The sequence below is a fragment of the Ananas comosus genome, linkage group 19 (genome assembly GCF_001540865.1).
Source record: "Ananas comosus cultivar F153 linkage group 19, ASM154086v1, whole genome shotgun sequence".
NCBI classification, from domain to species: domain Eukaryota; kingdom Viridiplantae; phylum Streptophyta; class Magnoliopsida; order Poales; family Bromeliaceae; genus Ananas; species Ananas comosus.
In genome coordinates, this window is record NC_033639.1 from 10,186,458 (window position 1) to 10,201,442 (window position 14,985).

General features: G+C 35.8%; 2 protein-coding genes across 6 annotated transcripts; both read right to left on the reverse strand.

Moving 5' to 3' along the window:
* Window positions 2,263–7,726, reverse strand: LOC109725103. Of its 3 annotated transcripts, none has more exons than XM_020254173.1 (9): window positions 7,644–7,726; window positions 6,585–6,670; window positions 5,488–5,918; window positions 5,287–5,373; window positions 5,111–5,210; window positions 4,201–4,425; window positions 3,774–3,898; window positions 3,358–3,530; window positions 2,263–2,661 (listed from the first exon to the last, which is right to left on the reverse strand). In XM_020254173.1, the coding sequence occupies exons 1-9, from the start codon at window positions 7,668–7,670 to the stop codon at window positions 2,536–2,538; spliced, it is 1,380 nt and encodes a 459-aa protein (XP_020109762.1). In that variant the 5' UTR covers window positions 7,671–7,726; the 3' UTR covers window positions 2,263–2,535. The 3 variants fall into 3 exon arrangements, with proteins under 3 accessions (XP_020109762.1, XP_020109763.1, XP_020109761.1); XM_020254174.1 differs by lacking the exon at window positions 7,644–7,726 and adding an exon at window positions 7,430–7,518; XM_020254172.1 differs by lacking the exon at window positions 7,644–7,726 and adding an exon at window positions 7,262–7,394.
* Window positions 8,913–14,985, reverse strand: LOC109725192 (metal transporter Nramp3-like). 3 transcript variants are annotated; one of them, XM_020254293.1, is made up of 14 exons: window positions 14,782–14,985; window positions 13,959–14,069; window positions 13,215–13,293; window positions 13,060–13,100; window positions 12,545–12,623; window positions 12,335–12,439; window positions 11,976–12,085; window positions 11,329–11,510; window positions 11,181–11,250; window positions 10,731–10,904; window positions 10,442–10,546; window positions 10,124–10,255; window positions 9,839–9,934; window positions 8,913–9,429 (listed from the first exon to the last, which is right to left on the reverse strand). In XM_020254293.1, exons 3-14 carry the CDS (start codon window positions 13,261–13,263, stop codon window positions 9,079–9,081), a joined length of 1,494 nt encoding a protein of 497 aa, XP_020109882.1. In that variant the 5' UTR covers window positions 13,264–13,293; window positions 13,959–14,069; window positions 14,782–14,985; the 3' UTR covers window positions 8,913–9,078. The 3 variants fall into 3 exon arrangements, with proteins under 3 accessions (XP_020109882.1, XP_020109881.1, XP_020109880.1); XM_020254292.1 differs by having other exon boundaries at window positions 13,959–14,113; XM_020254291.1 differs by having other exon boundaries at window positions 13,959–14,187.

Consider the following 14,985-nt stretch of genomic DNA (forward strand, 5'->3'; position numbering starts at 1 on the left):
ATTCACAATGTGTGCTCTTCACTTTTTGATTTTTGTATATATAGTGAGTCTCCTCATTATTTTTCTCTTTTTCCCCACTCTCAGTTAGTTAGTTACTTAATACAGCTTAGCTCAGCAGCTGAAAAGTTGGAATTTTTTTTTTCTTATTTCAAAGGAGCAGCAAAAATTTATTGCTTGGTCCCGAGTCACCCGTTGTTCTCAGCATATACCATCTCTATTTTAAATCTCAACAGATGAATGGACTTATTAATTTAATTACTATTTGATGTCTGAATTAGAGTAGATTTTATAAATCTGATCATTTCTAAGAAATTCAGCAAGCTTGTGCTAGAAATGCTGAAATAAAAAATATATATATATATAAGGTTGAGCGATGGGGGGACGAGGGATGGATGCACTAACTCGATCTGGAGGCTCTGAATACCACTCAAGGTCAAAGTGTTTTGCTGGCTTGTCCTTAAAAAAAGACCCCTTACATCTGATAACCTCTTAAAGAGAGGGTGGACAGAAGATACAGCCTGTGTGCTTTGCAGGGCTTACGACGAGTCAGTAGATCACCTGTTCACTCAATGCGTATTTACCAAATACATCATGGTGATGGGTCTCGACGATGTCAAGGCGGAGGATCTGGGGGATGATGTTCTTGTAGTTTTGGATAGGTGGAAAGGTGGGTTCGAATTAGGAGCAATAGACTTTCCGAATTGCCCGCTTGCTGGTGGACGATTTGGAAGGCTAGAAACAATTTTATCTTTCGTAATCTTCAGCCCGACCCTGTTATAGCTATTCAAAGGCTCAGGATGCTGCTCTCTTTGTGGAAAGATTTGTTATGATTTTTTTTTTTTTTTTTTTTTGGCTTGATGTTGTTTTTTCTTGAGACCCTGGCTCCCTCACCTCTGTAGCTAAATTCATCCATTCAATGAATGAAGCAGGTAGCGTGCTATCTATTCTCTCAAAAAATATATATTTTTTTTAAAAGAAAAAATAAGAACAAAAATAAAGACAAAAACAAAACGAGCTTATGCTTGGGCACTATTTTTTATTATTCCCATGCTCCACAAATTGTCTTATTCTCCACACTTGGTTTTCATGGATTAGACCAATTATCTTTTCTTCTTTTTTTTTTCTCTCTCTCTTGTGCTACTCCCTTATGATTAGTTCTTAAATTGAAGAGATTATTCCGTGCACCGAGTGCATCACATCATCGCTGTACCACCAAGTAAGTTGCATTTTCTTTTTCCCCCCAAGCTGTTTGAATGATTGAATTAAAAGTATAAAAAGGCGGGGTAGTGCACAGGGTGCAGCGAAAAATATTTCCTCTTTGTCATATAATAACTCAGCAAAGATTAGGGATGCAAATGGATCCGGGTTGGTGGAGCTCCGCCCCGATCCGCCCCGAATGGGGTGGTAAGTGGGAACAAAAAATATAAAAAAATCTAACCCGTCCCGAATCCGCCCCGATCCGCCAAGTAAATGAAGCGGGAGGTGGGAGACTCTTTTTTTCCTTCAATCCGCCCCGATCCGTCAAAAATCCGGCTCCCGCCCCGATCCGCCCCGAATGGAGCGATAAGTGGGAGCCAAAAATAAAATGAAAAGTAACCCGCCCCGAATCCGCCCCGCCCCGATAAGAAATGGAGCGGGAGGTGGGGAAATTCTCCCGCCCCCGGATCCACCCCGTTTGCATCCCTAGTAAAGACCAAACTAAGAAAATTCAACAAGTAACATGTAGAATCAGGAGACAATAATAGACCAAGAACTAAGAAACAAAATTCCTATTCAAACTTATATTTGTTTATAGTTTTTTTGTTGGAATCTAATTCAAAATTGTTTTTATTCTTGGATAGGTCAAAAAAAATCCAACTAATAAGTTGACACAAATCAAAGTTGCTTATGTCATCTTATCCTCTAGCCCTCACACCTTTTTATTATCATTATAAAACTCAAGTTATTACCACAGGCTTAAATATTATAAAATCAATTTGTTCTTAGTAAGTTTAGGAGAGAACAAACTCACATGAAATTCACTTATTTACTTACGCTTTTCACTGCGTTTAATTAACTTTTATTTTTCCTCTTTTTGTTTTGAATAAGAAGGAATTTTTAAGATATTTCAATGTAAGAAAATTTACATACAAGAAATAAGCAGGCACTTGTGAACCACAATTAACAGTAAACAACAAGTTAGAGAACCATGACTGTCTAAAAAGTACTGATAAAAATGAAACTATTTGCGTAGTATGTAAGAATTTTGCACAATTTGCTCGAATTCATACAAATACTGAGTTAGAAATATAAACAATTTGCGTATATGATATGAGTGACCTTAGTCCATCAATTCATACGAACAAAACTGTATCAGTAAGTTGAAACATACAAGTGTAGTGAGTAAATGAGAGAATTAGAGTTTAATTTCTTCGGTGATTGCTTCTTCCATTTCGTCGCTTGAGACATGCAACACTGTATTAAGTATATACAGTATCTGAACACTTTGTTAACAGTAGCAGCTTCTCAATTAGCTGCTGTCGTAAGTCGTAACTCTCAACGAGTTCCTTCTTCTAATTTAACTAGCTTCCACTTCAATCCCTCAGTAGTAATCGTCTGGCCGTGTTTTTCTTCAACTTTGGCTGCTGTATTACTATCTAATTCTGCCTCCACATCTCTGTCCTGCAAAGGATATATCAAGTAATCGGCGTTATTCGCAGGTTACAAAATCTGTTCCTCGGATATGTAAAAAATGGCAAAAGAATCTTATTCTGAAACAATAGTTTGTATCGACAACGAGCTTATCTCTCTATAACCAAGAGGCCTAGAAGTGTTCTCTTTTGATTAAGTACATGCAATTCATAATTACCGGTGCAACAGTGTCGTAGTTTCAGATACATTGAAGCTTTATCTAAGCAATTGAGCTAAGAATTATAACGAAGATCATTCAAGTACCAACCTACATAATCACTAGAAAAACGTAAGGTATAGAGTGTGTGCTTTTTTTTTTTATGTTTGCTTTAATTAGAAATTCTTAGAAACTTCAACCAAATAAATTTTTTTTAGGAAAATAAAAACAATAAAATGATAAAGAAACTCACAAAAGGAAGATACTCACCAGATATCAGATGCCGTACTTATTAGCAAAAGTCGTATTCCTATTCAGGTTTATGAAGAAGAAGAACGCGAAGTATATATATTAGGCACGTATGATTTTGTTTTCTAAACTCATGATCTTGCTTGAGATGGAATAAATGGTGCTTGAGTCGTCCTAAAGTTTGATAAAGTACATTTCTCCAAGCAAAAGACGAAGTGAGAACGGAAAGAAAAAGAAACAAAAAAGAGCACAGAGAATGTGAAAAAGATTTAGCTTCTGACCTTCTCTGCAGTGGACGAGAGCACGGACTTCTCCTCTGCTGCAATTTGCGGAGTTTTTGAACAGCCGGGAGGAACATCAAATTTTTGTAAAAAAGAGCTGTTCGAAGAATCACAAGAGATTCTCCTTTTATGTTTCACGGAGCGGAAAACTCCCCATAGAAACCTTTCCGTCGCTGAACCACAATACACATTCAACACAAAGTTAAATAGTAAGACTAGGTTGACGATAGCCGGTTATAACTTCAGATGTTTCCGACTTTAAATTAGTGATCAGGATTCAGAATTGATCCCGAATTAGACCAGATGGATATTACCTGGTCCATGTTCGACCCTAACGATCGGCAAATACATCCAAGAGAATGTCTTGAAACATACGAATTGATTAATAAGAATTCCGCACAAAAGAATAAGCTTACCTCCAGAATCTGCAGTGAATTGTTCGGATGAACAAATTAGTAAGTTCGCACCATCCAACAAACATTGCAAGGCTACATCGTGTGAGCCGAAATATTCCAGTAGATGTTTGTACTTCTCCTTAGACCTGCAAGCAAGTAGTGGTATCAGGTAGACGGCAGGTTTTACTGATTCATATGAAATATATCCTGCGCATTTTTCCGACCATCTCTTGAGGGAAAGAACAAAGAATTAGATGGCTTATGTAATTAAGAAAGTGAATTTCCAAAGCGCAGATATGAAAATTCAGATTTTGGAGGTGTCTAAATCCAAACAGATGAAACTGCAGGCATATATTTTTGACAAAATAGGCTGTAACCAGATAATATATTTTGTTACTTAATTGAAAATTCCATATCTTTTTAAAAAGAAACCTTCAAGATATCACACCTTTCACAATCGGAGGAAAGGAAGTATAATGCAATATCATCAAGTGTTGGCGGATCCAACTCGAAAGCCACTGGCAAAGCAAGTGCGCGAGGTTTGACTTCGAAGTGCATTTCTCTAGGCATCTTCTTCGAGATTTCATATACTTTATAGGATACTTGATGAGGAAAATATGCTTGAGCTCCACAGCAGAGTTGCAACTCCATATCAGATATATTTAAAGTCCCCCTAAAGAGAATATAATCGCTATCAGAACGGAATCGAGTCGCCTTATTGAAATGAATGATGTACAGAATAGTAACCCAAAAAAAAATCCTCATGAACAAATGAAATATAAGAGCACACGAGTTTCTCATTATATTAGTTTTATGTCATAGTTTTCATATTATTTCTCACGATATTAATTACAAACGTTAGGTACTCTTAATACTTATTCTACAACCTTTAAACAACATAAAACTATTTGTTGCTGAAGTATATGGACCATTTTTTAGCATTTACATGTCTACAGAAGATAACATGTTGTTAATACATAATACGACCATAAAAATTGTAGTCCTTAAACCCGATCATTCAATCCTATGATCTAAGGATGAACTATCACCATATTATGTACATATACATCTAGTACATTATCTCTGAAAAGTGAATATGCACCTCAAATTGTTACGGAAAATGGACTAAATATTAGTTAACAAATTGTTATGTATATGGTTGCCATCGTATCAAAAAGCAATTATGATCTCTAGGCAGTTGTAGCAAAATAGGGCATCTATGCGGATGAAGTTCTCCTTAATACAGGATTTAGGCATGCTTAATAGGAAGTTTCAGTAAATGGTTGAACTATATTAACCAATTATATCTTTGATCTGCTCTTTGTGGTAGTTGGAATGTCTAAATATGCAGAACTTACTCCCAGCAGAATTTCGGAAGAAGACCATTTGCAAGATCGCCAACTGGGTTCATGAGCAAAGTAGGACTTGGAACCATCTCTTGAGAATTTGTGTAATTTCCTGCCGAAAACATATTTTCATGTCGTAAGGTTGTATGAACAATACTCACTGTTAAAGTAAATCTTTGTCACTGTACTTCGTCGGTAACTAAGAAGGTTTGAAGTGTCGTGAACAGATTTCAACTCAGCGACAACTCCCTTCGTCGCCAAAATTGCGTCAGGTTCTGGAAGAAAATTTATAGCGAAGGATCAATGAAGAAAGTTTGCACAAGGACATATCATTCACGGGGAGAGAAAGAATAGAATAGCTCATACTATCAAAGCTGCAGCATATTTACCTGAAACTTTCTTAACCTTCAGTTCTTCATTCGAAGCCATATTCCTAGGTTTCTTCTGCGGGATAGGAGGAAGAAAACTACAGAGCGGACGTGCATTAACAGTTTGAAGGGATTGCATGTTGTTGTTGCAGTGCGAATCGCATGTCCTTTTTCCAATTCCTTCTTTTGGCATAGCACTCAAACTTCTCCTTTTTGTTAAGAAAGCCATTGTATTGGCATCAGCCGATAATGAAGTACATAACTTGCCATTGGAGGACAATAAAACGGCTTCTTCAGCAGGAATAAGCTTTACTTTCGCTGTCTCCGGTGCAAAATTTCTTCTTAGAGTAGTACTTGTTTTATTTACATGTGAATGACTATTTTCTTTGGTTCTGCATTCATCACAGAGCCATTCTCGTCGCGTGATACTTAATGGCCCTTGCATACAGTAGCTAGCAATAGAAAATTGATCTGTTAAACACTTATTAGACCTCATAACACATAGGTCAAGTGAAAAAAGCACAAGAAATATAGTATAGTATTTTAATATACTTTGTTAGTTTATCATGCTTTTAGGTGAATCTCCAATTTGTTTGTTCTATATAATGCCGCAACACGGTATATATAGTGTTATATTCATACACATTTGAAACAAATATGGATATTTCTGATACCCAATTTGTAACCATATTCGTGTTAAGCAACTATGATTTCCAACACTAGCATAGTTTTATTATCGTACGCTGAGAAAAATTGGCATGGAGTTATGTGGTTTAGCCACTATCTAATCTGTTTTCAACCTTACTTAAAAAGACCCAACAAAAATAATTAATGAAGTTTGTCGGAAATTTAGTCAAACAAAGTACGGTATCGTAGTCGTATGTGTATGGTATCCAATTGATTAATTTGTGTAAATGTTCTCTTTAGCAAAATCGCAGTGGTGTTTCACAAATACTTAAATCTACAATCTGACGATAGATCGACAGCATGTCGCCATACTTAACATTATGCCATGCATATTCATCCATTCTTCATCCGATTTTTATGCAAACAAATAGCATCAAAATGAAATTGATATGCGAGAAACAAAAGTATGTTGGAAAAGGACATGAACATACATATGCTCGGAATAATTCTTGCATCCCGAACAGGTTACAATACTCTCAGCAAAACCAGCATCTCCACACATACTACAGATTACACACTGCAGCATAAGAATTGGCACAGGATAGATCAGTAACTTAAGTTAGCAAAAAAAAGCCATGTGATATGTGCAAAATAAAATGCTCAACCTACGCATTTAAACTCATAACACGCATATCGAAACCAACAAATTGTTAACAATTAATTTATTACTTGGATCAATTATGGTATATAATTCAAAAAATAAAATAAAAAATCAAGCCTATTATGCAAATTTTCTCTCTTTTTTTCTTTTTTTATTTGAGAAAACTCCTGGTATACATAGTTGACACCGAAGAGTTGGGAATAATTTAGCTCCTCATCAAAAGGGTGTTCAACAAATCTCTTTTTTTTTTTCCCCCTCGAAACTTTGGTTTCTTATGAAAGGTTGTTTAACAAATACAAATAGCACCTAAACCTACAAAAGCAAATCTTTCACATCCAAAATAAATGGATTTCTCAAAAAAAAATGCACATTTTTGTTCTTGCAGAGAAATTGGGAGCTTTTTTCCCCCAATTTTACCATTTTTCAGGCAATAATATTCCTCAAAATCTAATTTTTATTCTCCAGAGGTTGAAAAATAAGAGAAATCTAGTTGGATATTTGCATTACAAATATGCAGACACCTATGCTCCATAATAACATCAAAAATATATGCGCTTTATTTATATAATTTTGACATCCAAAATTATATAAACATATATTTCTCCATATTCTTATCATTGTTGGATCCCACAAGAAAAAAAAAAAAGGTAACAGCAAAGAACATGAAACACATACCTAAGGCAAAAACAGAACAAAAGATATAATATTATATGAAATTAGAAGCAACCAAATCAATGAAACTAATCCATTACATAGAAACACATGAAAAACCAACTTTTAATTGACAACAATCACATTATTTAACATGATATTAATGCAACAAACATTGAACAAAGCTAATAAAAATAAAAAAATAAAACTACAAAAATAATAAAAACTGGGTTTTTACCACATGGGTTTTACTCCCTTTTGCCATATTCGTAGAAGAGAAAGAGAAAACGCTCTCTCTAATGCGTATTCAATGTAACTTTACCCACATAACAAACTAGGAAAAAAATAATTTTCCTTAAATGCAAAAAAAAAAAAAGAAGTATGAACCAATAATAAAAATAGAGGAACAAATTGAATCTCTCCGTAGGAAAAATATGCATGAGCCTATTGGACCCTACTCACTTTCTTTTGTCCATTTTGCAGCAAAATCCCTCTTTGTTTCAGTTTTTGCAACTCTTGGTTATTTTTATTATTTTTGCAATTTTATTTCTCGTGAATGTGTAACTTTTTTAATACATAAACCTTTTAAATATTACAATTCTTTAAACTAAATTTAATTTTAAAATATTAATTATTAAATAATGAATGCGATTAAACTTTGCGCGAACAATAATGTTGATTCATATTCGCAAAATCTATAAATTAGTGGGACTTATGTGCAAAGTGCTCTTAGCGGGTCGGATCGATTCGATTCCTATTCAAGCTTTAACCGAAAAGCAGCTCAACATAGTTACCATAACAGAATATATCCAAAAAAAGAGTTTTCCCAAGAAAAAAAAAAATCAAATAACAATTTTTTAGCTGGAAAGATATATTTTTCATCTGTTTGATATTAAAACAGTACTTCTTCTGATTTTTTTTTTCAGGTTTTATGAAAAAGTAGCAGTTTTATTTTTAAAATTTTTTATCTGAAAAATAAAAGATGTGGAAAAATGTATTTTCATAGAATTTTTTTTGTCCCCAAAATAGATTTACATGCTTTTCCGAAGAACCAAGCACAGCGCCGACGGGTCTCAATTGTGACTCGACCCACCCGATCTCACGCCACTTCGAATATGACTCGGCCCAACTCGGCCTCCCACCATAAGGCAGGATACTGGTCCACTTAAGCCAACAATCCTCCCTCTAGCACCTGCGCACATTTGTGGCACGCGAAAATCGAATCCGTGGCCTCTGGCTCTGATACCACTTATCGGATTATTGACGCTAACAATTAATCCCAAAAACTCGAGCTGTTAAAAATACGAAACCAATTCACTTAAAGCGTACAGATATAGCGCACATAGGTTTCAATTGTGACTCGGCCCACCTGGCCTCACGCCACTTCGAACATGACTCGGCCTACCCAGCCTCATGCCATTTCGAACGTGCCTCGGCCAGCTCGGCCTCCCGCTACAGGGCAGGATGCTTGCCATTTAAGCCAACAAAAAGGACCTGCTACAAACCATACAACATAAGATCATCTTCTTGAACTTACAGCTTCTATTCTATGCTTAGTGCTGTTCCTGTAAATTACAGCAATAAATACATCATAAACATTGTCAACCGCGAAGAATTGGTTCAAGAATCTCCAGCATTTTTAACAACAGTTAGTTTCAAGTCCTTAACTACTTCTAGTCGAGATCTAATCCGGCTCTATTCTGCGGGAGTTGCATGCTTGAGATGTCCTCGCGAGGCAAGTGATACAGTGTATTGTTATCCGCGTGGTTAGAGTCGGTGCACATCGGTCCGAGTTCAGCATCGCCCTGCAATAACGGTTGCGTTGATTTCCTATTCTTGCGGAAGACCAAGTACAGGATGGCCGCCACGTAAATGAGCATGCCCAGAAAGCCGAACATTCCTGAAAATACTACGGAGGCGGTGCGCAGTCCGCTGTGGAGAAGCAGCTTGACGAAACTCGTTACGAGAAAGTAGGTGTTGATGACCATGATGAATGTGCTTATTATCCATGTGAGCGCCGAAATCTGTCACAACATGAATACTTGTTATAATAGTTCAAGGCTTTTCAGTATGATAATCTAAGCCATACTAAGGAGTTGATCCTTCCGACTATTCAGAAATAGGAGAATAGGACACGAGTAGTGCCCGCATTTATCTATTTCTGCATTGCATTATATCCACAGATAAAGGTGTCGCAAACACTCATAAGCTTACAGCCACTCGAGATTGGCTTGGCTCGAGCTCGCTTATTTGTTAAGCGAATCAAGCTTGAGCCAGGATTTCGAGCTCAATTAGCTGAATGAGCCACGCTTGAGCTATCCTCAGCTTGCTTGAGCTCGTGAAATAGCTAAAGTAGAACTTGGCTCAGCTTGGTTGGACTCGAGTCCTTTACATCCAAACAATCGAAACAACGATTTCAATTTTCAAACTTACAAGAATTGAGTTGGTGTACACCCCCATTTTCGTCCTGCTGCTGGTAAATTTAAGGAGCGGAACGAGAGCAAAAGGAAGTACAAATGACAGGATCATCTGCAGAAAAATGGGCGACAATATCAGCAGTTAATGTCACTATAATTGTGCGATAAATAAATATTGTTAGTTCATCTTTAAGCAAACGAAGCATCTATGCATATTTTACAGACCGTACGTGTTACGTTTATCAATGCATTGCTGCATTGTAATCGAGAAAGCGTATTATAAAAGAAAAAACATAAATACCGAAGCAATGATTATCAGCTTCCCAGCTGCAGAAGAGCCTCCAATTATTGCCACAATGAGGCTTGGTAGAATTGCCAAGGTTCTAGTTAGAAGATTCCGTATCCAAGGCGTCATCCTTAGATCGAGAAAGCCCTATGAAGAAGATGAATTAGTGGTTCTGAGAAATTCCCAGGTGGAGTTTATGAAATTATAAATTAGATATTAATTGCCATCAATTCAGACGGTTCAATTTTTTTTTTTTCTGGTTTTATTCTTATTTTATTGAAACTTATCAATCATGAAGATTTATGGAGCGAAAACCAAAGAATAGCACAAAACCTGCATGACATATTGTCCTGCGTAAGTTCCTGTAATTGTAGAGCTCTGACCGGAAGCCAATAATGCAACCGCAAATAACTTTGAACTCCAACTTCCCAGGACATTCTATGAGCAAAAAAAAAAGAAAAAAAAAGGGTTTGGTAACCAAATTGATGTACATAAATATAACAAGAAAAAGAATTGTGCTTCTGCTAAGGTAATTATTGCAGTGAGTAAAGAAACTTAATTTAGAAGAGCTAGGCATAAATGTTCCGTTATAACTATAATTTCGTGATAGGGTTTGACATACTTTCAGTAAAAATGAAGCTTTGTTAAGATCAAGATCGCCACAGTTCCTTTGATCTTCTAGGTCCAAATTTTCTGAGCTGCATACAGCACCGCTCACAGATATAATACATACATTGATGAGAAAGGCCACGGTTAGAGCAAACGCGCTCTCAATAGTGTAAAACCTACATGCCTCCTGAAATAAAGAAAATATATTTTAAAATTTTGCCTCAAAATTAGATAAATCAGTATCGACTATCAAGTGCCCTTGAGTGAAATTTTTTATTTTTTGATTATGTACAAGGATGCACACACACACACGAGAAATTAAACTTTTGAACGGCAAATGTCAATATTCAGATTTTGCAGGGATATATATGTGTAAATAGATATATTTGCAGTTTTTTATAGATGTAAATATAACTGTACTATTCTAATATAAAATCACGGTAGAAAAGGTATTGGACTTTACTTTGATCCCATGAACAGACTGTGGTACTTTCCTTGAAAGCACCAATGCTGAATGTAGAAAAAGGTTATGTCTGCATTAAGTTGCACTGCAAAGATTAGAAAACTGCTGAAAATGAACTAACCGCACTAGTTAGAGATGGAAAGCTTACGGCATGACCATGGCACCAAGTAGCGAGATAGCGAGAGCAGTAGCTCCACTTCCTTTGAGTTCTGGGACAAAAAGGCCCTTCAGAACTTCTGAGGGATTCGGTTTAGCATAGCCAAATTCGATAAAGAAGCAGCAAGCCATCAAAAATAACAGAAAAGCTATCAGAAACTCGAGTTTACGAACCTGCACAAAATCATTTTGTGAATAATAATATGAAAAGTCAATGATTCATAACAGTCCACTACATCTGCTAGTTTATAGTAACATAGCGATTTAAACCTGTTCTGGTCATGAGGTTGGATTAATAACCCATTTTGTAGTTTTCTCTGATCAAAATAGTATGAATAAATCTGTCTATAGTATGAATAAATCTGTCTTTTATAATCATTTGAGACACAAAAACAAAAAAAACACTGCCCTACTGAGGACTTTCTCATATCACCATTTTGAATAGGGTTGTGCATTGATAGTCCTCCCTCTACTATCCCCATATTGCCACTTAACTCTGAACAATCATATTACACACAAGTCATGACTTGTATCGTCCTCAATAATATAATTCTCTCATGTCCATATGCTGAGACAACTTAGAAGGAAACAAAATTTATTCTATAGAGCATGTACTATATAAGCAGCTTATAATCTTACCCCATATTGTTGTAGTAGAAGGAGCATCAAAGTACTTAAACCTGTGATAAGAACACCAGACCACACAGGGATTTTGAAGAGTATATTCAAAGCAAAAGCCGTTCCAATTACTGCATGGGAGGAATACAGAAAAGCTATTAGGAATTTGAACCAGAAAAAAAAAAAAAAAAAAATCCAACAGGTAAAGCTCTAAGGTCCCGAGTAGCTGAAATATTTTGCAATATTCTGCCATTTTTTCATAATATAGAAAAGTAGCTTAAAAATATATTCAAACATTGAAAGTTGATTTAGAATATATATATATATATATATATATATATATATATATATATATATATATATATATATATTACAAATACCTTCAGGAATATCACATGCGACAACAGCAAGCTCGGCAAGGATCCATAAGATAAAGGTCGGGATCTTGGGGTATTCAGTCCTACAATGTTCAGCTAAATGTTTCCCTGTCATGGAAATATTTTCTGTTTTCAGAAAAAACATCTGATACTCCAATAATTAGGTGATAGATATTTTTAAAAATAATCCTCTAAGAAAATGGAAAGGCCAACCTGTCACCACCCCAAGCTTGGCTGCGAGAGATTGAATAATAAGAGCAGCACAAGAGGCTACAAGTATGATCCAGAGAAGCTGACCAAAATTTTTTTAAAAAAGTATCAAAACATTCAATATTATTCAGGAAATTAAAGCATGTTTTGTCAGCTTCTAGAGCAGCTTCTCTACTTGAGAAATCACAAGATTTCAGAAAACAGTTGTTCGGCAAACAAAAATTCTGGAGCTCTTGCTCTGTGGGATGCTAAAATGAGCTGTTATAACCCAGAAGTTCCAAATCAAATCTTTTGCTTTGCTGCAGCGGGAAGCTGTTGATGATGTAATAATGTAAAAGCTATGGGCTCTTCTTTGAACAGCTCTAGAAACCAGAGAAAACAGGCTGCTAGTCATGTTGAACTCTATTCCAACTGGAATTTGTTACTGAAAAATTTTAAGTAGATTTGCCTCAAAAAGTGCAACTATAATAAGGACCAAAAAAGAATATATATGACAATGAAGAGAATATTGGTTGCACCTCATACTTGTATTGTGCTCCTGATTGTAGATCAGTTTCAACTGCATTTTAACAGAATATGCAGTTATAGTTATCAGCAACTAGATCTAACATAGTAACATTACTACGGCCAAAAAAAAAGAGACAGAGAAATGAGAAAGTTCAAGTCATCTTACAGTTGCCAGGATCGATGTATGCAATGGAAACAAGAAATCCCGGGCCCATATATGCAAATAAGTTTTTCCAACCGTTCTTCTGCCAAAATATCACATGATACCAAATCAGAAAATCATTATTGTCTTCTCAAATGATAACAAGCAAAGCCTTCAAATAATGCCATTGAGTATGAATTATGGCACTGTACCACCTAACAATCAGATAAAGGCAATTGCAGTACAAAGAACATGTGTTGATTAACTTCTATTTTGCAATTACTTGTGACCAACTCAGGAAAAAGGAAAATTCGCCTTCTGTTTCGAAGCATCGCTTACCTTCTTTCTTTTTTTTTCTTACTTTAGAATTGCTGCGCTTTATTATACTCAACACTCAACCTTTTTAGGCTAACATGCATAAGATTATTGCATTGATAAACACAAGGTTCGGTAGATAAATAGTTCAGCTTCATCTCAAGCGATAGGAAGAAAGGGAAAATAAAAAATAGTTAGAGAAGTAAACCAGTTTTAACTTCCAATCAATAAGCCATACAAGTTGATCTCTTCTAACTGTCAGAATAAATTGGTATATTAAAGATATACAAATATCTTTAATATAGTTGAATACTTCCAATATCTGAATTATCATCAAAATCTAAAGAATATGCTGATACATAGTTTCCAATTAAAGTTTTTTCTTTAACTTCCAAAAAAAAAGACATGCAAACAGTATAAACAGGAGAAATACAACAGCATAAGAAATGAAACCTCAGGGATGATGATCTGATCGACATCGATGCTGTCGATGAGAGGAGCTCCCGGACCACTCGGAACACTGCGATTTTCATGGCTCGCGATGAACTGAGGCTGCGAAGAGTCCTGTTCCGAACCACTCATTACACTTCCTCTCTCTACCCACAATCCTTTCAAATTGGAGAGTTGAATAGAAGGGCACTCAATATATATTAAAAAGGTGAATGCCACAGATGGTAGGGCACTGTGCAGAAGTAAAAAATGTGCTCACTATACAGTAGTAAAAAATGTGCTCACTAGAGAATCAGCATCCAATAAGGTTTTGATTCGTGTGCAGGAAAGTCATAATTACGAACAGAAAAGATAAGCACAATCTCCTTTCTCTACGCTAGCTTTTGTTATCTTAATTGCGACATTGATATTTTAATAGCACATGAAGAAGGAGATTTGTTTGGACTAAAGTTGGATTCTTTGAACCAAATTAAGCGAAGTAAAAGGGAAGAGAACAAGGAATAAACTTTGGTACTAAAGTTTCAATTTTTTTCAATTTAATTAAGCAGTTGAACAATAAAACAGACACCCATTTAAATGCATCATATTGTCGATGCATAAACAACTAAATCTTAGTAAATTAACATGAAATCCAATCGAATAAAGTCGAAATGTGCACAGCTTTTGCTAAAAAAAATCCAATCTTTTGCCCCAAATTAGAGTGGTACACAATAATCTTAGCCATTAAAAGCACAAAATATCGGAAAATCGCTATGGGTACATGAAATTAGGATCAAATAGAAAAGTAGGATGCTCGAAAGCGTGAGATCGAAGAAAGGAACCGCACCACCAAAAGAGAGGTCGAAAGAAGGCGCAACAGGAGATGAGCACCAATTTGTGAACGTAATTATTAGGGGGAAATAAACAATTAGGGCTAGGGTTAGGGTTTCAGTAAATTTATGCTATGGAGAATCGAAGGACAGAGCGCAGAGTTTTTCCCCGCATGCTCTGCTTCCTCTCTGTCTCCCTCTCTCTCCTCTCTCTCCTCTTC